The 22783-nt window shown below is 44.3% G+C and overlaps 2 protein-coding genes across 7 annotated transcripts; both read right to left on the bottom strand.

Annotated features, from left to right (window-relative positions):
* Positions 1-201: 201 nt before the first annotated feature.
* LOC132336509 (T-cell antigen CD7-like) lies at positions 202-9155 on the bottom strand. 2 transcript variants are annotated; one of them, XM_059864080.1, is made up of 5 exons: positions 8506-9155; positions 7399-7725; positions 5576-5917; positions 3584-3690; positions 202-2576 (listed from the first exon to the last, which is right to left on the bottom strand). In XM_059864080.1, the coding sequence occupies exons 1-5, from the start codon at positions 8576-8578 to the stop codon at positions 2466-2468; spliced, it is 960 nt and encodes a 319-aa protein (XP_059720063.1). In that variant the 5' UTR covers positions 8579-9155; the 3' UTR covers positions 202-2465. The 2 variants fall into 2 exon arrangements, with proteins under 2 accessions (XP_059720063.1, XP_059720064.1); XM_059864081.1 differs by lacking the exon at positions 7399-7725 and having other exon boundaries at positions 8506-9151.
* A 2741-nt stretch (positions 9156-11896) lies between these two features.
* On the bottom strand, positions 11897-22110 carry LOC132336508 (uncharacterized). 5 transcript variants are annotated; one of them, XM_059864076.1, is made up of 7 exons: positions 21934-22110; positions 21638-21795; positions 17654-17807; positions 16659-16970; positions 15213-15371; positions 14319-14441; positions 11897-13273 (listed from the first exon to the last, which is right to left on the bottom strand). In XM_059864076.1, exons 3-7 carry the CDS (start codon positions 17715-17717, stop codon positions 13221-13223), a joined length of 711 nt encoding a protein of 236 aa, XP_059720059.1. In that variant the 5' UTR covers positions 17718-17807; positions 21638-21795; positions 21934-22110; the 3' UTR covers positions 11897-13220. The 5 variants fall into 5 exon arrangements, 4 of the variants coding, with proteins under 4 accessions (XP_059720059.1, XP_059720062.1, XP_059720058.1 ...); XR_009488883.1 differs by lacking the exon at positions 21638-21795 and having other exon boundaries at positions 14319-14538; positions 15228-15371; XM_059864079.1 differs by lacking the exons at positions 14319-14441; positions 21638-21795 and adding an exon at positions 14442-14538 and having other exon boundaries at positions 15228-15371; positions 21934-22107.
* Between the last annotated feature and the right edge of the window lie 673 nt (positions 22111-22783).

The following is a 22783-nucleotide window of genomic DNA, read 5'->3' as shown; positions in this document are numbered from 1 at the left end:
ACAAGGAATAAACAGGGTCTGAAAGGTTCTTTTCTGTTTTCTTCAGTGATTGGTTTTAAAAAGAAAAACCTCACCTGCAGATTTTAAAATTAAAGTGGAAAACAGTTATTATGCAGTCTAGTGGGAGGCTGTTAAGGGCAGTTTATACAGAATTTTCAAAAAGCCTTGAATCACTATTTTAAAAAAACCACAACAAACCACTAAAATAAACAGTCATTTATTTGCAAGACATATGAAACAGGTTTTAATATATGTATGAAAATATCAAGGAACTGAACAAAACCCCAAGAGCAAACACAACTAATCCAGGTCTGGCCCTGTGAGGACAGCACCTACTTGTTCACAAGGTGAACCTGCACCACCCACCCCTCACAGTGAGGGGATTTCTCCCTCAGGTCTGGTGTACAGCATTTCGTGAGCAATATCTGGAGGGAAATGGGCTCTCCTGAGGGGCAGGATTGCCTTGGCAAGCTGGGATCTTGTCAGAGCTCAGCTCTGGAGAGGAATTATCCTTTGTGCCTGGCTCTGCTCCAGCTATGCACTCATCAAAGATAAACTGACCCTAATCCCTCAAAAAAAAAAAAATAAACAATCATATCAATAGAGAGAAACTCCAGTCTCAGCTTGTCCTCAGCAACCAGAGGCCACCCCCATCAGCCCTGCCCTGTACCAAGGCAATTCAGCACTCCTTTGTGAAAGACTTTTGACTTTTCACAGTGCCCCAACCCTACAAAACCAAAACACCCCTGGAGGAGCCCAAGACATTCCTCTGCCCAGCTCCCCACAGCCACCTGCTTTAGGAGCTGTTATCAACACAAATTTAGCCTTTTCTTGCCTGAGGTGAGTTTTGATAAATCCCTTTGATAAGAAGGCGTTTTAGATCATGCCCAGGTTGGAATGCAGGAATTGGCTTTATTTACCCTGGATTATTTCACCTTGTGTTGTACAGTGTGGAGTCACGGGGTTGGAGAAACTCACGCAGCAGATCACAAACATTTCTGCTGTCCCAGGGTCTTAGGTTGGAAATGGGGGTGTGTATTCTAAACCTGTCTGTCAGAGCTGGGCCAGTTCTCTGCTGTTCATGGGGCAGTTTTCTTTATTTCTCCCACAGCCAACCCTCCCTCCAGGAGATCTCTGCTGTCCATGCCCAGTGAGTGTCCCTGCAGGGCTGATCAAATTCCACCATCCCATGGGGAGATGCTCCGCCCATGGGAGGAGCCAAGCATTCCTACCTGGATCCAATCTGGCCTGGGAACAGCACAGCAGCCTTTCCCACTGCATTCCCAGAGGAGCAGCTTTCTCCTGCCCTGCATTCCCAGAGGGAGAGCAGGCCCATCTCCAGCAGCCCTGGAGCTTCAGAGGAAAACTCCCCCCTTGTGCAGGATCCCTGCTCCAGCAGAACCACAGCTGGCACTGCAGGAGGGCTGAGCCCCCATGGGATGGGACTGTGCCACCACCCTGAGCCCCCTGGGATGGGGCTGTGCCACCACCCTGAGCCCCCCTGGGATGGGACTGTGCCACCACCCTGAGCCACCCTGGGATGGGACTGTGCCACCACCCTGACACACAGGGGGACAGGGCCTGCTCTGACTCTGGCAGTGTTGTTTTTTTTTTTTTTTTTTTGTTTGTACTATTGCATTTGCATTTTTTACTTTTCGTAGTAAAGAACCATTATTCCTATTCCCACATCTTTGCCTGAGATCCTTTTAATTTTAAAATTATAATAATTTGGAGGAAGGGGGTTTACATTTTCTATTTCAGGGGAGGCTCCTGCCTTCCTTAGCAGACACCTGTCTGTTCAAACCCAGACACCCAAGATGCCACCAGGACCCATGTTTAGTCACTTTGCTCCTCAGCCACATCAAGACCCCCATCAGTCTTGTGACTGGCTCTGACAGAGGCAGTAAACTAAAATCCAGACTCGATTGTGTTTTTGTGGGACCATCATGGCCTTGGAGCAGGTGAGCCCACATGGATCCAGCATTTCACCCTGCCACATTTCTGGTTTCTGCAAAATAGATTTCCCTGCTGTAACTCTTGAGTAGTTTTAGCTGCCTGAGCTCTTGGGCAAGAATCCGTGAGAGAACTGGAATCCATGTTTGTGTGGATCCTGGCAAATTATTGATGAGACCTGTGTGGCCTTCCTGAGACTTAGCAATGCTCAGAACCAGACCTCCCCATCCATCCCAGGATGGGTTATTTAGCAAAGAAATGAGCCCATATGTTGCATTTAGCCCCAAAATGCTGCTTTTTCACACTGAACTGCATACACATGTCCAGAGTACCTGCATTTTGCTAGATTTTCTGTATGTTACAAAAAAAAAAAAAATTTAAAAAAGTAGAAACAACCTTGGAAATGAGGTTTTTCCTTCCACTGAAGAAGGTAGGTGATAGCAATTGCAGTTCAGGTGGTTAAAGCAGCTCTCAGAGCTGCCTGTGAGGGGATGGTGCCAGCTGGCAGAAGTTTATTCACCTCTGGAATAGGTGTTGGTTCTGACCAGGGTGCTCCGTCTAGAGTTGTAGGACATGTCTTCATACACCACATTGGGCTTTTTCTTCTGGAAATATTTCTTCACCTACCAAATAAAGAAAACAGCCATTCAAACCAGAGCCTGGAAAGACCCCAACCAAGGAGTCATTTTCCATCTAAGTAGTCCATCTACATCATCTGTTGGAAGAGGAAACATACTTTTAAAATTCCTCTCATGACCCAGTGAGGTCTTAGAGGACCACATGGAAATTATCAGCTTATTTATTTAACTCTCTTTTATGAGTCTGGTGCATTTTCACAAAAAGTTCCTTCAAGAGTTGGATGTAACTGTAGCTTTGACATAAATAATAAATGACAATAATAATAAATAAGGCTCATTCTTAGACTGTTACTGGTAACACAGGGCATGAGGTCCCACTGGGCTTTGACAGAATGATGTTACACTACTGGTTTTCAGCAGTGCTGGATCCACATTTGGAGGGATGAGACAGGAGCCTGTGAATCATACACTTAATTTTCAATAATATTTATGCAGCAGAAGGATCTATCAGAGACAATTTCTGGGCACTTTCTGCAGTATAAGTATAGAAATAATCCCAGTGAAGGAAAAAAATGTAATTTTTTTTTTTCTGGAAAGGGGCCATTTTTTCTCTCCCAGCACAACTTTCAGACATCAGGCTATTTTATGAGTTTTTGTTGCCCTTGTGTCCCCCTCCAAGTTATATCTCTTACAAGCTTGCTATGTACAGCTCCAGTCCCAATTAAAAAAAAAAAATTTAAAAAGCAAGGAAAGCAGAACAGTGAGGGGCTTTGTTCAGGGATACACACACAACACTTGGCTGTGTCAACCACACAGTAACTCAAGGTTTGTTATCAAAAGACAATAAATGTCTCATTTACAAAGGGTTACAGAAGTATAAAACACTGTGTTAGCTGCCAAAAGTTTACAGCTGGAAGATATTCAACTAGGGCAAATAGGGAGCCACAGTTCCTCAGGTTTATCAGATGTTTGCTTGACTCTGGCACTATTTCAAAATAATATCAGTTTGTTCCACCAACGTGCCCCAGTTTTGCTGTGCTGACTGTACTTACATCCACATGGTACAAGAAGCAGCACACCAGGGCACAGCACAGCACAGCCACCACCATGAGAAGGGCATACAAATCCCAGGAGCTCTTCTCACATGCCTGCTCCACTTCTGCATTTAAAATTACAGCAGCATTGTTAAAAATACAAAAAGGCAGAATATTGTCGGATTAAGTTCTTTTCTAACCCAGACATGGGGTAATTGAGATGTGTTTTAAAAACTTTTATTCCGTTTTAAGTCTGATGTGAAGGGTGAGACAATACAGATGTTTTAATTCATGCCATCACAATCAGAAGCCAACTACTTCTTAATTACAATACACTATAGGTGTTTCTATCAACTTTTGCCACACCATGCTGTAATTGCCTTAAAGCCAATCATCTAAAATTACCCCTCGTGGGTCTTCCTATAACTTTCATAGTTCTATTTCTCCAAAGAATCCGCTCTTTTTTTGCAAGGCCATCCTTTAAAACTTGTTTCTAGCTCCATTTCTCTCTCAGCAATGTCTGTCCCATTCCACGGCATTTCTCAGCCAGCATTTCTTTTCTCAAGGTTTGCATACAGATGCACACTGTGTGAGCCTTCTGTCAGGTTTTGAGAGTTTTCTACAAATTTCCCACAGAATTTTACTTTTATTCTGAAAAAAATAATTTTACAGTTTAGTCAAAAATTTGGAAATTGACAGCTACAGAGCCACATTTCTCATGCCATTAGTATTCTGACTGGCATTCCCTGTGCTCTTCCAGAGGCTGGGGGTGGCTGCAGGTGGGTCAGCAAGGAGCACTCCAAAAAGGCACCTCCCACACCACTGATAGGACCACACACTCCTAATGGGAGCAGAAAAAGATTTTCTGCAGTGCTGCGGCAACCCTGAGGGCTCTGAATTATCCAAGAGCCAGGCTGGTGAGAGGTGCAGACAGAAGCAGGAGAATGTTCATGTTCATGCTGTGGTATAAAATGCACTGAGCAGAATAAAGCTGGTGGAAAGGGTTTCAACTCTCTAAAACCTCAATTAATCCATACATGAATAACACGCTAATTAATAATCACACCCCTGCTTTGTTGGGCTACTGTCATTTCCCCCACCTCACTTTACTGAGTCCTTGCCCCAGCTGTGGGTGGTGGCACAGAACAGGACTACAGGTGCTTTTGCAGACTGCAGGAAAATCCTTCGCAACTCTTAGGGCCTTTGTAAACCTTATTTTACAAAGGCTTCAGCAAAGCCCAATGCACAGGGTTAAATTGCACCAGTAAGACCAAAATCAAGCACTCTCTTGCTGGTTCTGGCTTCAGTTTAGCAAATGAGTGCAACAGAATCCTGCAGGAAAATAAAAAAATCATCCTTGGAGCACAGAAAAATGAAACCCCCTCTCTGGAACGCAGAAAAATCAAACCCCCTATTTGGAACACAGAAAAATGAAACCCCCTCTTTGGAACACAGAAAAATCAAATCCCCTATTTGCAGCACACGTTCACAGAGTGCTCAGTGTGTAACAAGGGTATGTGAGAACATCTCTGCTGTGGTCTGTGGTGCTCGAAGCAAATGCCCAAGGACTTGTTTTCTGCTCCCCAGTGTGATCTATTTTTAAAGACAATACTTGTTTTTTTGCTAGAGGGAATGGTTTCTAAAAGCCATTTATATCATGATAAGGTCAAAGAATTGGTGCTGAAAATACTTAATCATACCCTAAAAGTGACAGATTGCACACAGTGAAGTGTTTGCTACCTTGTTTTGACCTTTTTTTCTTTTTCTAAGGTGCAGGATCATGGCAAGGTCTAAATTCCCCTCTGGCTGTACAAGGCAGGTGGAAACACAGAGTCTGTTTCTGTGTCTGAGCTCAACAGGACACAAAGGAGCCTGAGCCCACTCTCCAAACTTTCTAAGGTTTGCCTGTCCTGACTAAAGTTCCAAAAGCTTTCTGTCCACAGCACAACAATCAATATTTATAATTAAACAAAATTGATATTTATAAATAAACAAGCAAAAGGATGGTACCTTTAACCAGCACCATGGTGCCACTTGCAGAGAGCAGAGGGGAACCCCTCACCTCCTGGGCACAGATGTAGTTATCACTGTCCTTTTCCTGTAGCTCGTGTAGAAATACCACAATTCTATTTCCTTCCTTTGAATACTCCAAGCGATTCCCAAAGGCAGGAGAAACCTCTGACCCATTGAGATTTGACACAGACAGAACTCTGCCAGGCTGCACATGAGTCCTGAGCAAAATAAACCTCTCATCTTCATGTGAGCTTTTCAACACACAGGTGATGTTGACAGACTGGCCTTGCTCAGGGTTGGCGTGGAGTGGTGATTGTTCCAGAGGCCTTCTGGATTTAGCTAAAAACAGAGAGATTAGTGGTTATCACGTGCTTAACACTTTGTATTTTAACTGGGGAGCAAGGGGACAGAGCAGGCAGAAATAACAGACCGTGGAAATGTAGATAAAGTGAATTTTTAAACATGCTTTATTCAGGCTTTCAGAAGAAGGATATATTTTAGTACACTCTGCCTCATCTGAAAGGAGGACTGACCAGCAGTTTTAGCTGTTTGTACAAGGTCTGCACTACCTAAAAAATTATAAATACTGACCCCCTCTAAGGGCATACAGCCTGACCAGCACGTCCTGGAGCCATGCATCATTGCCTGTTTTCCCAAGCAGAGAAAGATCTGGGGCCTGTTGGTCTGGATGAAATCACACAGTGTGTGTCCCATCAGTGTGAAAATGGTCCATGAGAATGGAGTGGTCATTAATGACTCACTGTCCAGCTGGGAAGACATTCCACTGAGTTCCTCTGAGGACAGGACTTACTCCTTTTAATATTATCATTGAAGTGGATAAGGGAGTGAGGACAGAATTTATCAGGTTTGTAAAGAGAAGGCTGTAAGCATTTCAGAGAAGAGGATCAGAATCAAACAGAGATATAAAGCAACTTAATAAAATAATTTGGAGGGAAAATACATAATAAACAAGATGTGATTAATTTGAGAAAACACAGCCAGGAAGTTTGAAAGGAGAAGCCCAAGGGAGGAGATGATAATCCTTAATGGATATAAATTACTATTGCTGATCAGCAATCAATTAGATCTCACATGCCTGGTGGACAGGAAAGGAAGAAAGCCCTATAAGCTTTGGAAAAGATGTCTCAAGTTAGAAGGTCTCATTGGAAGGACAGGTACATGCAGGAATAAACTGCCAAAGAATAGTGTGGACTCAACCCTCTTCTAATTAAAAAAAAAAAAAAAATAATAAAGACAGAAAAATTGTTCCCCCAACCAGAAACACCGGCCAAAAGAAACACTTCTGCCCATTCAGCAGCTCCTCACTAACAGGAGAAAAAACCCTTTACTCACTCATGCCCAACTTGCATAACATCAACATCCCAGTTTTTACCAATTTGTCATTTAAGACAAATTGGTAAAAACAAAAGAGATTTGCAAAAACAACTGCTACCAAAAAGTCCCCTCTTTGCTCTGCTAGATGTATAAACAGGTTTGACAGGCTGTTTTGGAAAGAACTGTGGGACCTCACTGTTTCCAAACTGCTGAACCTGTGACTCATGTGAAAATCTGTAGTTGGAATTAATGAGTCAAAATTAATCTTCTAAGATGGTTTGGGGTTTTTTTGGTACCATACTATCTCATGTGTTTTCTTCATTGCTTCAGGGAGCAAACCCACACATTCCTTCAAATCTGTACCTGAGCAGACACGGAGAAGTTTCTGTCAGACTCACCCTCCCATTGTGTCTCCTTCCAGTCTTTGATTTAAAATACAGATCTGTATTTACTAAATCTTGACATAAAAGGTGGAATTGCAATACCTTTGACCAGTACCATGGTTGTCTTCCTAGATATCTCCTCGATATTTAAAATCTCAACGCATGTGTAGATTTCAGAATCAGACTCCTGTAACCTGTGCAGGGTTATCCTGAGGTTCTCCCCTTCCTTTGAGCACTCGGTGCGATTAGCAAAGGCAGGATTGATACTTGGAGGTTTCTCCTTGGGACAATATATCACATTGACACTCTGTCTGACAGCTCTCAAGACCATCCCCAATTGATATTCTGAACCATACACTGGGCAAATTATGTTGATGGAGTCTCCTTCCCAAGCACTGATAACGTCTGTGGGCTGTTCATTACCTCCACCTAAAAATAAGAAATGCAATTGAAATTGTAACATCAGAGTTCCTCTTGGTCTGGTCATATCAAAGAAGGTTTCAAAACCAACTCCTCCACCTACAGAACTGCTCTGTGACACTGGACCTCAGTCTCCCTCTGTCTTTTCTTGGCTGCTCTGGCACCTGTAGTGCCTTTCATGCCCAGTGACCTGAGCAGCTCAGCACCTTCCCAAGCTTCAAAGGCCATGGCAAAGTGGCTGCTGTCACTCACACAGAAAATGTAGTTCTCTCTGTAGATTCCCAGGAAAATCCTATTAGTTCACAAAATACAAACTTCACTAGGATTACCCTAATAGTTAGTTTCAGATCTAAATCAGGAATTTAAAAGCAAGAAAAAGAGGCAGAAAATAGAAGAAAATACACTTGTCCTTTTAAAGGGGCTTTTAATAACATCGGGGAACTGGATAATATAGATTCTCAGATTCAATACAGGAAGAGGGCTGCAGAAGGTATAAATCCAATCTATTTAAGAAACAAAGGAATATGTAATGAAATCCTTCGAGCTCTCCAATGACCCCAATATCCAAAGAAACTGAAGGGGGAGTATTTGTGCAATGAATAGCGAGGAATAGAGAGATCGAATGGGAAACACCTGAAAGAAGCTACATCAGAAGGAAGGGAAGAAAAATTAAATAGAGAGTGTTGCATGTCTAAGGCAAACATAGTTTAGAAAAGGTTGGAAAAAAGGAAAGAAAAGATTGAAATGTAAGAAATGTAAGAAATGTAAGAGCACCGATGTTGTACGTACCGTCCTGGGCAGGGAAGCACGGGAGAAGCAGGAGAAGGAGGGATGCATTTGGGAGACACAACATCCACAGCATTTTCAAAGGTCTTTTAAATTGCTTCTTCAGTTGAACAATGAGTTAAAGCCCTGAGGAAAGAGTCCCAACCCCAGGTTGGGCTGTCGTCTGCCAGTTACTTGAGCTGCCCACTGAAAGAACTAAGCAGAGTTTTGCTTTTGTATCACAATGGTTGTGGTGGAAAAAACATTTCTCTGGGAGGTGCACCTTGGTTTTCTTCACACTTAAACCACCCCTGTTTTTCTGCTGCTGAGCAACCCCCAGCCCCCAGGGCAGCAGTAGAAAGTTGTCTGTGGGGAGCACCTACCTCCCCTCTGAAGACAACTGAGGAAAGGGAGGCTCAAATTTGCTCTTCAAAGTGCCAAAACCAGGCAGTTGTCTCCCATCCCAGAAATGCAGAACCACCTGAAACATCAGTTCAGTTTGTCAGGACTCCCATAGACTGAGATTGGTGGATGCAGATGCAAAAGTCTTGGCTTTGTAAGGAGAAAGGAGATGAGAGATGCTCCATTACTTTGGGAAAATGCTCAATTATTGTACGAGCTCTGCTCACAAACCAGCAGATTTGATCTGCGTTGTGACAATGTGAATAATTGCCAAGCAGGAGGAGCTGGAATTCCTTCAGCAAACACCAGCACTCACACCCAGCTTCCCACCAGGGCAGACCTGACTCGCAAACCAGCCCACCTCACATCACCAGCAGGAGAAAGAGGATTTGACAGGAAATCTGTTGAACCCTAACAAGGTCTTTTGATCTTGTTGCTAAAAGGATCTATTTGAGGAAACATCATTACCTGAAACTTTCAGGCTTTTTCTTCTCACTTAACTTCATTGCAAAGCCAAGACAATAAACAATTTCAATCCTTAGCAGGACAATAAAGCCTTTTCCACCTAGCAAAGTGAGAATTGAACTTGCAACCCAGAAAGCCAATTATATTCTACATATCTACTTAACAAGTAAAAGGAGCAACATTTTCTAAGAGAAGAGATTGGCTTTAAGACAGGAGCACTTAAAGAAGACAATGTGAGCCCCTCACACGTTGTTTGTGACTGAGGAAGCCCTCACGGCTCTTCCCTTCCCTTCTCCCAGTGCCTGTGGAGCCTTTCCAGCCCCAGCTCATTCAGCTCCTCTTCAAGAGCCCTGACCAGGAGAGGAGAAAGTCCCTTGGATCCTGGAGAAAAAGCAGGATACTGGCTCCTCCCTTCTTTAAAAGGTAATTAGATGTATTATTGCCTAATTACCTGTAATTGGATTTTTACTTTCACTTTTAGAGTGCAGGTCAGCAGTGTCATTGAACATTGACATCAGGCATGCCCATGCTGATGTGTGGTACAGTGCAGTAGGGAAAACATGGAAAAAGCCAATCACACTCCCAAAAACTCCTCAGGAACCTGCTCAGAAGTGCCTGGGCAGTCACCCTGTCCCTCTGGGTACTGCAATAGGGATGGGAGTGACTGGATTTGAGCTCTGCTCCCCAGCCTGGCACTACCTGGCCATGCAAGGGCTCCCAGGTCTGTTGTAAATTCAGGAACTGTAAGCACAGGGTACGAGAGGAGGATAAGATCTGCTGCTTTCTTCTCTCTTTTTAGGTGGGTTTTTTTGGGGTGGCACAAGGCAAAGCAATCAAATAGATTTTAATTCTCAGCAGATGCAACACATGGTTACAACAGGGAAGTGATCTGGTGAGTGCCTGACCCTCCCCTTTCCCCTCTTCCCTACTATCTCAGATATCTCCACAGATCCAGAAGATCTTTGACTTGGCCCCTACCTTTGAGACCCAGAACAACCTTCTTCTTGTCAGCCTGTGCAAGCTGTCCCCCAGGCAGTGACAAGCAGCAGTCCCAGCCCTGGACTGCTGTAAACTGCAGCTGGATCTGTGAGCAGCAATGCTTCCTTCCAGCCCACAGCTCACCCTTTCACCACCCTGCCCTCTTCCACCCTGGCTCTCAGCACAGCCTTTTCAGCAGGGATTTCACAGGGAGCTTCTGTTCCAAACAAACCTGTGCCAGTCTCAGCCTGTTGGACTTCTGCAGATTCACAGGGACTGAAAGCAGCCTGTGGGAGCAGACATCTCATGGACTGCTGCTGGCTGGGCTGAGCTGCTGAGCTCACCCTTCCCTGCCATCGGAAACAGCCTGGGATTCCTCCTGGAAAATCACCTTGCTGTTAGACAAGGAAAATCTGTCTACAGGGCAGTCTTCAGGTCAAGCAGGTGATAAAGCAACCAAAGCCCAGTGCATGGTGTATCTCTGAGTGCATGGCACCAGATATCCTCTGACATGCAGATAAGGGAGTGCCACTCCCTGTCCCAGCAGGCACAGAGGGCTGTGACAGTGACAGGAGTCACACAAGCCCAGCCCAAGGTACCTCAGCACACAGCACTCCAAGCAGGAATCACAGCCCTTTGTCCCTGTGAATCCACACCAACCCTTTTTCTCTGGGGCATCATCTGCTGGTCCTGGTTCTTCACTGCAAGTGGTCTCAAAGAACAGCCAGAACCTGGGGAAAGGAAATGCACTGCACCCCTTGTTTGTGAGATGAACCCCTACTTTTGCAGGACAAGGAGGGGGCCCTGTGCATGCACTGCTGCATTCCTATCTCAGGGATCTCCTTATGGAAACTGGAAGTGCCTGTGCTGGTGCTGGCAGAGCTTTCTGCATCTTTGCTGCTCTGAGCAAGAGCAGTCCCTTGGCAGCTGTGAGGAACTCAGCAGGAACCCTTGAAGCTGCTGCACAAGAATCCAAATATTTCATGGAAACAGTGATGGTTATTTACGAACTCCACATCTTTGCCAAAAGGACCACTGAGAAAAAAGAGTTGCCCAGCAATTAAATGTTCATTTTCTGAAGCATTGAGTAAGTTATGCTGATGGAGTCTCCCTCCCAAGTACTGATAGATGTTCTCTTGACCCTTCACTCGCTTCACCCAAAAATAAGAAATGCAATTGAAATTGTAACATCAGAGTTCCTCTTGGTCTGATCATATCAAAGAAGGTTTCAAAACCAACTCCTCCACCTACAGAACTGCTCTGTGACACTGGACCTCAATGTCCCTATGCTGGACGTGTCATTTCTTGGCTGCTCTGGCACCTGTAGTGCCTTTCATGCCCAGTGACCTGAGCAGCTCAGCACCTTCCCAAGCTTCAAAGGCCTTGGCAAAGAAGTGGCTGCTGTCACTCACACAGAAAATGTAGTTCTCTCTATAGATTCCCAGGAAAATCCTATTAGTTCTCAAAATAGAAGCTGCAGTAAACTCAGCCTGATAACTGGAGCTGGTGTCAGATCTAAATCAGGAATGCAAAGGTAAGGAAAAGTGGTAGAGAATAGAATAAAATACACTTTTTTTTTATAAAGAAGTATTTAATGACATCAAAGAACTGGATAATACAGATTCTCCGAAAGATGATTGCAGAAGGTGTAAATCCAGTTAGAAACAAAGGTATACAAATGTATAATGGGATTCTTAGAGCTCTCCAATTACCCCAATAACCAAAGAAACTGAACAAGAAGCATTTGTACAATGAATAGCAAGGAACAGAGGGATCAAATGGGAAGCAGCTGTTGAAATTTTTGTAGATCTCTTAAAACATCACCAGCAATGGGATCAGTAAAATCCAGATTTGATATAAAGCACCAGCACAACAGAGTTTGTTGGCAAGGTTCACTCTGCTACTGACTGGATGGTTAAGACACATTGAGGAAAAAACAAGCAACAAACAAAATTCAGTCAATCAAAGCAGAAATGAACCAAGAACTGTCTGTGCTTGTGTTTAGCGGTGTGACAAAAGGACAGTGATTCAACAACCATTGACATTGCTTTAGGGATTTGCTTCTCCCCTTGTGCTGCCACTGATTTTTGCTCAACAGTCCTGATAGTAAATTAGATTTAACGCAAAAGCTGAGGATTTATTCAAATCAGGTGGGAATGGGGAATGATTTAAGGATACCAAGTATCCAGAGGGATTCCTGAGGGGCTGTACTCATCTCATGCTGTCTAAACTTGCCTAATTTGTCAGAAGATTGATACCAGAGTTCTGCTCAGCCTGGGGAGGCCAAGGCCTCTGTGACCCAATGCCATTCCTGAGGGAGCTGGACACAGCCTCCCACCCAGCCCTGCAGAAACACTCAGACGTGTCCTCAGCTGGCAGGTGGGGGCAAAATCAAATATCTCTTCCAAACTCTTCCAGTTCAACCTATCAGCCAGCTTGTGGTGCAAAAGGCTTTGGTGAATGCAGAGATGGCCTGAGAATTCAAATACAGACACCTGGGTGCTGCTGTGGCATTACCAAGTGACAGCCATGCAGAGGGCATGGGAAGCATTTCAGAGCTGTTCCCACTTTGTCACAGAGAGAATTCAGCTGGTTTTAGTGCTGCTGAGTCAGCCACACACCCTGGGGTGCCTGCTGTCTGCAGCCAAGCCAAGGAGAGGATGGGGGCTCCTGGTGCTGCCTGTGCTGCTCCAAAGGCCTGGAGCTGGACAAGAGTCAGTGCTTGGGGAAGGTGTTGATGTGGTGAAAGTACCTTGGTGAAAACAGGATCATTTGGGAATACAAGGACAGGTGTTCCCGTGGAAAATCAGTCTGTGTTCAGCTGGTTGCTGTACATCATGAGAGAGGAGGAGGATGCTGCTGGCAGAGAGGTTTTTCTCCCTTGTAGATGGTTATCAAGGATGTGTGAGCTTTTCTCTGTCAGAAGCCTGTCTGTCTTGCCTAGAAGCTGCAGAATTGAAAAAAAAAAAATCTGTGAGGCCACCAAAGAAACTGGTAGATTCCAGTTAGAATTATAAACAAAATAACTGAATTTATGAAGCCCTCCAGGCACCTCCCCTCTCCCATCTGCTACCGGGCCACCCCTTGCTCCACCAAGGGGGCAGCTTCAAGTCTCTGCTGTGACCCTGCCCTGGTGCTGTGACCCATCAACTTCTGCCTTAGAGGGGCTCTAGGACAGACCTGAGTCATCACTGGACATTGCAGGGCAGTCATTACTGGTAAATTTTTTACCCCTCACACCCGTATATCCCTTAATCTATTGATGTAACAACAGTGAGACTGGTTTTGTGCTCCTGAAACTCCTCCTAAAACAAATTCAGACTTGGAAATTTAATCCTTTGGCTCTCAGAAAGAAACAATCATCATCAGGGGATGCACTAGTTCAGTAACTGAGAGGAGGCCCAGCCTCGGGCATACACAAGGTGCCAAAACCCTGGAGCCAGGTGGACACAGGATGGAGGAGGAAAGCCATTATGGCAGGTTCAAGAAGTGTCCACAGAGCCCATCCCACCTCTCTCCTTTCATATTGGTTTGCAAAATAAACTTCCCTCTTGGATTAATTTAGAGGAATTATTCATTCCTAAATTACAGCTGGCTCTGGAGTGGGCAGGGCAGGGAGAGGGAAGGCTGGATCTCCTGGCTGGGACACATCCCTGCCAGGGAAGCTGCACTGCAATGCTGCAGTCTGGGACTGCTCAAAGGAGGGAAGGCTGAGCCCTGGGATTCCTTGGCCCTGCCAGTGCTTCCCCCTTGTTTCAGGAGGAAGCAGTGAGGAAATTCCTTCTGTGCTTATTTTTCACAGCAAAGCCACCGGATGGGCACTGTCACGGCAGCCACGGGAGGAGAGCTCATCCCAGCTGTCAGCCCAGTGAACATCATTAAGAACTGCAGGAACAACACAATGGAGATGAGATCCAGGAGGAAAGCCCTTTAAGCTTTTCCCACTTCCAGGTGTGGGATCCACAGGCAACACACAATTTGTCAGACTGTACCTTGGCGACGCCGCAGCCGCAAGAAGTAAAACATGGTGCCCCATCCTGTGCAAACCCCAACAAACAGGAATGCCAATAAGATGCCAAGGCTGTTCTTTTTGCTGGTGAGAAATTCAGGATTACCTGCAGAGTAGAAGAAAACAGAGCATCCAAGTGAAGCAAGCAGGAGTGCTAAGCCACGAGCTGCCTCGTAAGCACCACACAAAGGAGCGGGCCCCATCTGATAAAGAGAGAAGGAACTGATGAATGAGAGATCAAAGAGCCTCTGGCTCATCATGTTTTACAGAAGATACCTAGCATAATGCTCACTTTATCAAAATTCAAAGCAAATTCTTGTCACCCCACCACAACAGACACTTTTGAACATTAAATAACCAACAAGAAATGGCGAGACCCATCCTTGATGAAGTGTTCAAATAAGGAAATCCACTTTCACTGGTCTTTAAAAACCTTTTTGTCCATGACCTAAGAAAGATGACAGGGGTTTCTACCATAAAAGAAATTTGAATATATAAGTGTCACCTTTAGGGAACAACTGTCCTCATTTAGCACTTACAGATAAGGTCAATCCTTGGGAGCTTGTTGCACACCCATCATGTACCCCCTTCCCTCAGCACCCCTGTAATTACAGGTTACTAATTACTAAAAAATAGTAATTACTAAAAAATAGTCTGTCACTATGTAATTACAGGAACCTGAGCCTGTGGGCACCTCTGTCCAGGACTAGCCATGTCCATTTGCCAAGGCAAAGTCTCTGAGACTGGTTGGCTGCAGCATGTGTGGATTCAAGTTATGAATCTAAGGACATCTCCCTGCCCACGTAAACTCTGTTCACATCAAGCTGTCTGGACAAACCCCTCTCCAAGCAAAAGGCAAACACAAGAAGAGATTAACCTAGAATTCCCTCACCAGCAATGGCAACTGGCAGTGCAGTGTGTTTTGGACGTGACTTTTGAATGTAGCACTTCAGTTTGGGGGTGTGGTGCCAGGCATCTGCCTCTGCTTCACAGCAAACATTCTTGTCCTCAGGACTGATGTTACCTCCTCCGTTTTCTGAGAAAGATGAAAGGTAAAAACAGTTTTGATGATAAATATGGATCATGTAGAAGATCTTCAGTGAAGGGCTAAAGAGGTTGATAGATTAATAGATTAAAAAAGTGGATCATGTTGCACAAAATGTTGGAGATTGCTATGATTGCTACGAGCTGGAGATGTTTCATTCCCTAGCAGTCCAAATCAACCATTGTCATTAGAATTCCTTCTCACCAAAGCTGATGAGTTGTTCTGGGAATCAAGAATGGAAATATTAGAAGAAGGTAAGAAAGTTTTCACATGCAGTTAAGAATAACAAAAAAAACTGTAAAAAGCTTATAATTACCTTTATGCTATAAAAATCTATTAAAAATTTTTGCAGCTGCCTTTTACCCACAGGAACCAAAGAAGAGGAACAAGCAAGTAGCTTGTTGTAAAATCTCTAGTAGTAGCTGAGTAAATAAAACCCTGGAGTGCATCTCCTACCAACCCTTCATCCCACTATGCCATTGTAGAGCTTATTCTTCTTCAAAGAGAATCTGGAAAACTCCCTCCTGCCTTCACCTACACATCCACCCCTTCCCCTCTGAGGAGATACAGGCATCTCTGTCTACAGCAATTTCCACATTTCACTGTGAATCTTTCAGTGTCACCAAAGTTTTGCACTGTAGTGACAGCATGCAGATATTTTGCAGTTGTGAGCATAAATACAGGAGAGAAATGGTTTATGGTGGCCACAAATTAAATACAGGAGGAATGATCAGGCTAAATAAAAGCCCTGTAACCTCAGCCACCATGAAGTTTTTCCCTTGTGGAGCCACTTGCTTCATATACTGACAGATGTTTGAATTCCTGATTTTGGCAGTTTTGTGAGGAAGCTGGAAAGATGCTCCTGGGTGTTTATTGACTTGGACAGAAGAGCAGCACAGAGTAGCTCTTGAGGCTGGACCTGGCTCTGGGTGTGTTCTGGCTGAAGCAGGTGGGATTCACACATTGCAACGTGGCACAGAATTTCATCATGGGAATTGCTGTTGCCAAAAAAACCCTAAAATAAAAATGTATCTTTATAAATCACAGTAACATGTGTTTATCTGAATCTCTCTTAGTTAGTTTTAAGCAGTGTTTGACCTGAAAGAACTGAATTTACTTTTGTGAATTACTTTATGACTTTTTTTTACAGAAGAAACCCAGTCATTCCAGTTTATTCATTCATAAGCCTTGCTGTCTGCCCACATAGAGAACAGTTCAGTTTCCTCCCAGAAATATATGTTTTCCATCAGTTAATAACCAGGTTCCCAGCAAGCATACCTCCAGAATTCAGGATGCCACACCAGAGTTTTGGTGGATCAGTTTCATCCGAGAAGATGCCATAAATTCCTTCAAGACAGGAATTTCCTTGCTCAAAGCAAACAGTGATGTGTGATTTGTTGGTCACCAACTCAACTGTTACATCTGGTATAGTATTTATCTTGTTTTTTATTTCAGCAATTTTTGTAAAGTTTTTAAAATTTATTTTCCCATTCTTGCATTTGCAGCTTTCATAGTCCTTACAGTAGTAGACTGCCATAGTTGTGCTGCCTTGTGTCCCCTTAGTAGGGCCAGCATTGGACATGGCAATACCTAAATCAGAAAAAAAACAAAGAATTTCCATCAGTTTTCTCCCTGGATGTTTACTGTTAGAGAACAAGATGGGTCTTGGCAGACAAGCTTAGTCATGGCTTTGGAAACATTGTCTGCCAGTGGGCAAATTTTATACAGTACTGGGGCCAGTTCCCAGGATAACTTTTGGGGTAGAAAGATGATGGAATTCCCCCACTACTTCCACTGTTTTTTAAACTGGGAAGCTGGCAGCGTGGGAGTTGAGTTGAAAGATGTTTCTCCTCTCAGCTCCTCTGTTCTTGACCTCTTTTCTCCCCAAACTCCTTGTCACAATCCCACCAGGTATCCTTCCAACACACTGCAAGATCCCAGGACCACTGAAGCTCAGAGCTGAGCTGCCCCACTGCCCACCCTGGGTGCAGTGTCCCAGGTTTCCTCCCTCAGACCCTCCCAGGAAAGAGTCAGTCCTTTGGGAGAGGACTCACCTCATCTGACATCAGACAGACCCAAACAGTCACCCCTCCCAAAAGAGGGAATTGGGACAGGTCAACACATCAACCTTCACCTCTTTCATTTCCCTTCTCATCTTAGAGGTTTTGTGGTCTTGGTTTTAACTAGGCACAGCTGAATTTATCCTAACAGTTCAGAGGCTTTGAGCTATGGAAGAGCAGGGAAAAGCACTGAGGTCAAACACAGAGACTCACTTGGAGGGGGAGCAGCAAGAGCCAGGAGCAGGAAACCCAAGTGCAGGAGGTGGGGGGAGTCCATGGGGCTGCCCAGGGGGCTCAGCTCCAGCAGGGCTGGAGCTCTCCCAGATCCTCCACAGTGCCAGGGCAGGCCCCTCCCTCAGGCTTCTCCCTGTGGGGAATTAAAGGCAGTGCTTACACCCAGTGTCTCTGCTCTCTTTGTCTGGACAAAAAGATAACAGCTCACAGACCGAATGCCAGACAGCAGCTTCCAGCCCAGGTCACGGGATGGGGGCAAGGCAGAGGAACCCTCACACTGCCCACACAGCTGCTGCTGCACTCTACAAGGGCCAAACTCACAGCCCTTCCCAGCTCTGGCTCATCCACAGCAGCAGGAGACACGAGGTCCTTCTGCAGGGAGAGGGAAATCCCTCCTGAGCCTGCCGGGCAGGAGGCTCCGTGTCCACGTCCTCCTCCAGGCAGTGACCCTGCTCACACCCCTCAGCAGGAGCAGCAAATAACAGCTTGATTTACTGCCACATTTTCCAAAGTTGAGTTTCCAAGTTCCTAAGTTGGCTCAGCTTTTCCAAAACCTACCAGATATCTAAGGAAGATGGATTATGCTGAATGAATGTTTCACTTGGCCGGAAATTAAATATTTACTGTCAAATTGAATTCTATTTTAAATTTAGGAGATCTGATGGGAAATATTTGTTCAAGTCAAATGAACAAACAAACAATAACTTGGCATTTCTTTTCAAAACATCCTTGGATTTAGTCAGAAGTTAGTCTTCATTTAAATAACATGACTTTGTGATGAATGTTTTAGTAAAATATTTGCCAAATAAGAAAAAAAATTATAGAAAATTCACCAAACTTTCCTCACCAGACTAGCTCTGGAAATCATAAACTGCTTTGTTCCTGGGAGCTTTTCATCTAAAGCTTTCATTAAAACAACTTTTTTGCAGCCACTACCTGAGAAGAACCTTGAGGAAATGTCCAAATTAGTTATATGCTAATTCCTAATTATACATTCAACAGAAGTTAATAAATGCTTGTCTCTTATGGTCTGTGGTGTTCTAGATCTGCTGAGAGCTCAACCCCATTTCCCAGAAACAGGTGAGCCAGGAGAAACACAACCCAAGGACATGTCCTTCCAGCTTCCAGCAGGTGCTGAACTCGTCCTTGAGACCAGCTGCAAATTTTGCTGTGGAATAAAACCTGGGACACCTCAGGCTCCCAACAACCATGAGCAGGATGCAAATCCAGGGAATGCTGGGCAGAGTTGGACCCCTGGCACTGCACCCTCTAAGGAGTGATCCATCCTCTTCCACCACCACCTCTGCACTTCTTGCACAGAGCTCCTGCTCACCTGGACAGTTCTGCAAGGATTTCCCTGGCCCCACCAAGTATTAACAACAATCTCTTCCCTTACATAAAAAATTCATTTTCCTCTTCCCATCCATAAAAAATTCATCCTGTCTTTTTAATGATTTTTTACTGATCCTTCATATTTCACACATTCCTCTATCCCCTTTCCTGCTTTGCAAAGCACAGATAGCAATGCCTGACCCTCCTACCCTGCAGATGAGTAGAGTTCCAAGGGATTGACATCAATCTTGGAATCACAGAATCATAGGTTTGGAAAAGACCCTCGAGTCCAGCTGTTAACAGGGCGCTGCCAAATCACTTAGATCGTGTCCCTAAGTGCCACCTCTTCCTGTCTTTTAAATGTCTCCAGAGGATTTATACTCCAGGGCATGTTTCCTGCACAGAACAGCTGCAGCACATCCGGCAGAGTTATTTGCCCAGATTTGTGTTTTCCCCAGTAGTTTTCAGCATGAGGTCTGTATCTTGTATCCTCATTTATTTGGTCCTCTCTTGTGTCTTGCCCCTCTCCTCACTCTAGTCAAGGGCATGTTGCTTCCTTTTCTCCCTGGTGATATTCCCTCCTTCTCCCCCTCTTCTCTTCAGTTTCAACAGCCAAAACACCATCCACCAAATCTCTGTTCACCCCAACTGATCTGTCCTAAAATCTGGAGTCTCTCCAGCTGTCTTGGCCAGCTCCTACAAATAGTTTTAAGCTTACTTCAATAAAACACTCAAATCTAAAGTGAAACACAGACTTTGGACATACAAAATATTTTCCATCCAGTTTTTTTTTGCCTGTTTCCCTTTCTTTTTCAAAGTAATACAAACTTTCACTAATCAGAGCTTCTGAGGTTTTCTACAGCGCTGCAACAAAGTAAAGCCAGACCCTAAAAGCAGATCAGGAGCAAGAAGTAGGTGAATAAAGGAACAAACAGAAGGAGGTGGAGTTCCTTCAGCAAACACCAGCCACTCACACCCATCTTCCCCCCAGGGCAGACCTGACCCACCTGAGATCACCTGCAGGAGAAAGGATTTGACAGGAAATCTGCAGAGCCCTAACAAGGTCCTTTGGTTTTGTTTTTGACAGGATCTCTTTGAGGGAACATCACTACCTGAAACTCTCAGGCTTTTCCTTCTCCCCGTAGCATCATAACAAACACATGTCAATAAATAACTCCCGTGTTTGCCACGAGAAGGACAAAATTCAGTCTCCAATGCAATTACATCACTTTCAGCAGAACAAAAGTTCTCTCTCAAAAAGTTAAAACCTGATGACCTGGCATACTCTGACCCATGTTTCCTCCTACTCCAGCACTAGTCAAACCAGGTCACAGCCTCTCCAGCGTGTGTCCTCAGGTTTTCTGCCTCTGGCACAGTTCAGTGGGGACCAAAGTGACCAAAACAGAGTCCCCCCAACACCCCCAGGAGCCAGCAGAGCAGAGCTGCTGCCCCAGGGTTCACATGTTAACATCCCCTAACAGGGTTAATATCCCCTCTCCAAACAACTATTAAGCACAGTCATGGACTGGGCACAAAATCCAGCTGTATAAACTGCATTTTCTCACCCCTCTTTCCTCTTCCAGCCACATCCCCTGGGCTCTAGAGCTTCAGGAGCAATTTAGTCCGTGGGTTTTTTATTTCTAGAGCTTCAGGAGCAATTTAGTCCGTGGGTTTTATGGTCAGAACCAGCTTGGTGGAACAAGACACCATCATTTCTAAAATATTTATGTGGCACCCTAAGGGTCCCATGGAGAAGGCTTAAATTGCAGACAGTTTGGAGAAAATAGTACTATTAAAGGAAGTAAGGCAGCAACAGAATAAAACTCAAGGAACTTGAGAAGATCCTACAGATTTTATTCTCTACTCTAAGTTCTTTCCCAGAAAAGGAGAAGTATTTACATAAGAGAACTTTGATATCACTTTCCTTATCTCATTTCCCTTACTGGTCTGTTGTATTCCACTATCAACAAGCTTTTGCAATAAAGACAAATAACCAAAACAGTACAAAATCATGTGAGGAGACAGATAAGCTCTTTCCTGAGTGAGTGTACGACTGCAGTTTGTATCCACAGTTCCAACAAGCCATTGCAGAGAGAGCAACCAGCAGGACATTGAGGCTGAGCTGAGAAATCTCTGCAAAAAATCCTAAGTGTAAATCACACTTTGGCTTTCCTCTACCTGCTCTGAAAAAAAATTTCTACAGCATTATAAAACATTGGTAATGTTTTTTTTTACTGCCTGCAGTACATTAAGTAGAATGAAGTGTTTCACTGGTTTAACTTCTATTTTAAAACCACTAATGCTTTGTATTTTGGTTCTGTCTTGTTTCATGCTGAATTCAGAGCTGCCAGGCTGGATTGTTCATTAGTCAGACTGGACTTGGGGAAATGCACAATCAGCTGTTTGAAAAGAAGAGCTGCAGGGATTTCTCCTGCAACCCTTCTGACAAATTCTCCCTTATTTGCAAACATGACAGGATGGAACTTTTGGAAAAGAAGATATTAGCAAGACATGCTAAGGAGCTATGAGGAAAAAAAAGAAGGTTAATGGATATGGGAAAAAATATTCAGAAAGTACATGAACATGAAAATGTTGTTAATACATTATTCTATTATTTCTGAGGTCACTCACAGTTTTATATAAATGCACCAATAGGAAGCTGTTGGGTTTCTGCATTCCCACAATCAGTGTGAGTTCACACAGAGCTCTCTGGAAGTTCCCAGTCTGGACTACAGATGTGGTATTATTTAGTCACAAAGATCACCAGCACCAGCAATACATGTTCTTCCCTGTGCAGAAAATGTGCAGCACACTGAGAATTTCCCTCCTGCCACAGACATTTCAGTGCCTGTTTCTGAATGTCTTCTTCAAAATAAGAAAGCAGGAATTTGTAAGAGAGCAGGGTGGAAAGAAGAAGAAGACAGTACCTCAGAAGGTGTTTGTGCCCAAGGAAGCCTTCATGCCTCTTCCCTTCTCCAAGTGCCTGTGCAGCCTTTCCAGATCCCAATTCATTCAGCTCCTCTTCCAGAGCAAAGGCAGAAGTCAATGGGATCTCAGAGGAAAAGCCACTTCACTGGCTCCTCCTCTTTAAATACAACTTCTTTTTTATTGTAAGAAACTGCATTTTCACTTTCACTTCAGAAGTACAGGTTAGCAGCATCACAGAGCAATGCAAACAAGGTAAGTCTGTGCTGCTGTGAGTGCAGGAATTGCTGGAACTTGCAGGAAATGCTGTAACTGCAGGATCTAATGATACCAATGCTTTCTCCCAGTCCACAGTCCACTCTTTCATCATGCTGCCCTTTTATTGCACTTTGTCCCTATTTTTATCACCTGATCCACAAGTCAGAAAGTCCAGATAAGGAGTTTCTGCTTGCAAATTTTGCTCTTGGAGAAAAGGAGTGTTTCTGGACAGATTCATGTGCTTGGTTTATACTGAGCACTGCAACACCCATGCCCTTATAGTGGAAGTGGAGGCTGACCCTTAGGGAAACTCAGTTTCAGGGGTTTATTTAGCAGACATCGTACAGAACTGATCAGCCTTCAATTTAATCCCTGTAGTGCACACCCACACTGCCCCTCCAGTGAGTTTGGGCTTTGCTCTCACAGTCCCAGCTCAGGGCAGCAGCTCTGTGTTAAAAAAATGCTCCAAAACTGGGACATTTGTCTATCAATCATTTTACTTTCATGTTTCAGGTTCAGGACATTGAACTGGAGACATTTCCTCAAAGAGAAACCCAAACCACCACTACAACAAACACAGCCAAAACCAAACAA

This window comes from Haemorhous mexicanus, chromosome 20 (assembly GCF_027477595.1).
Source record: "Haemorhous mexicanus isolate bHaeMex1 chromosome 20, bHaeMex1.pri, whole genome shotgun sequence".
Taxonomy (NCBI): Eukaryota; Metazoa; Chordata; class Aves; order Passeriformes; family Fringillidae; genus Haemorhous; species Haemorhous mexicanus.
Note: the sequence above shows the minus strand (reverse complement) of the source record. Positions and strands in the feature narration are given on the sequence as shown.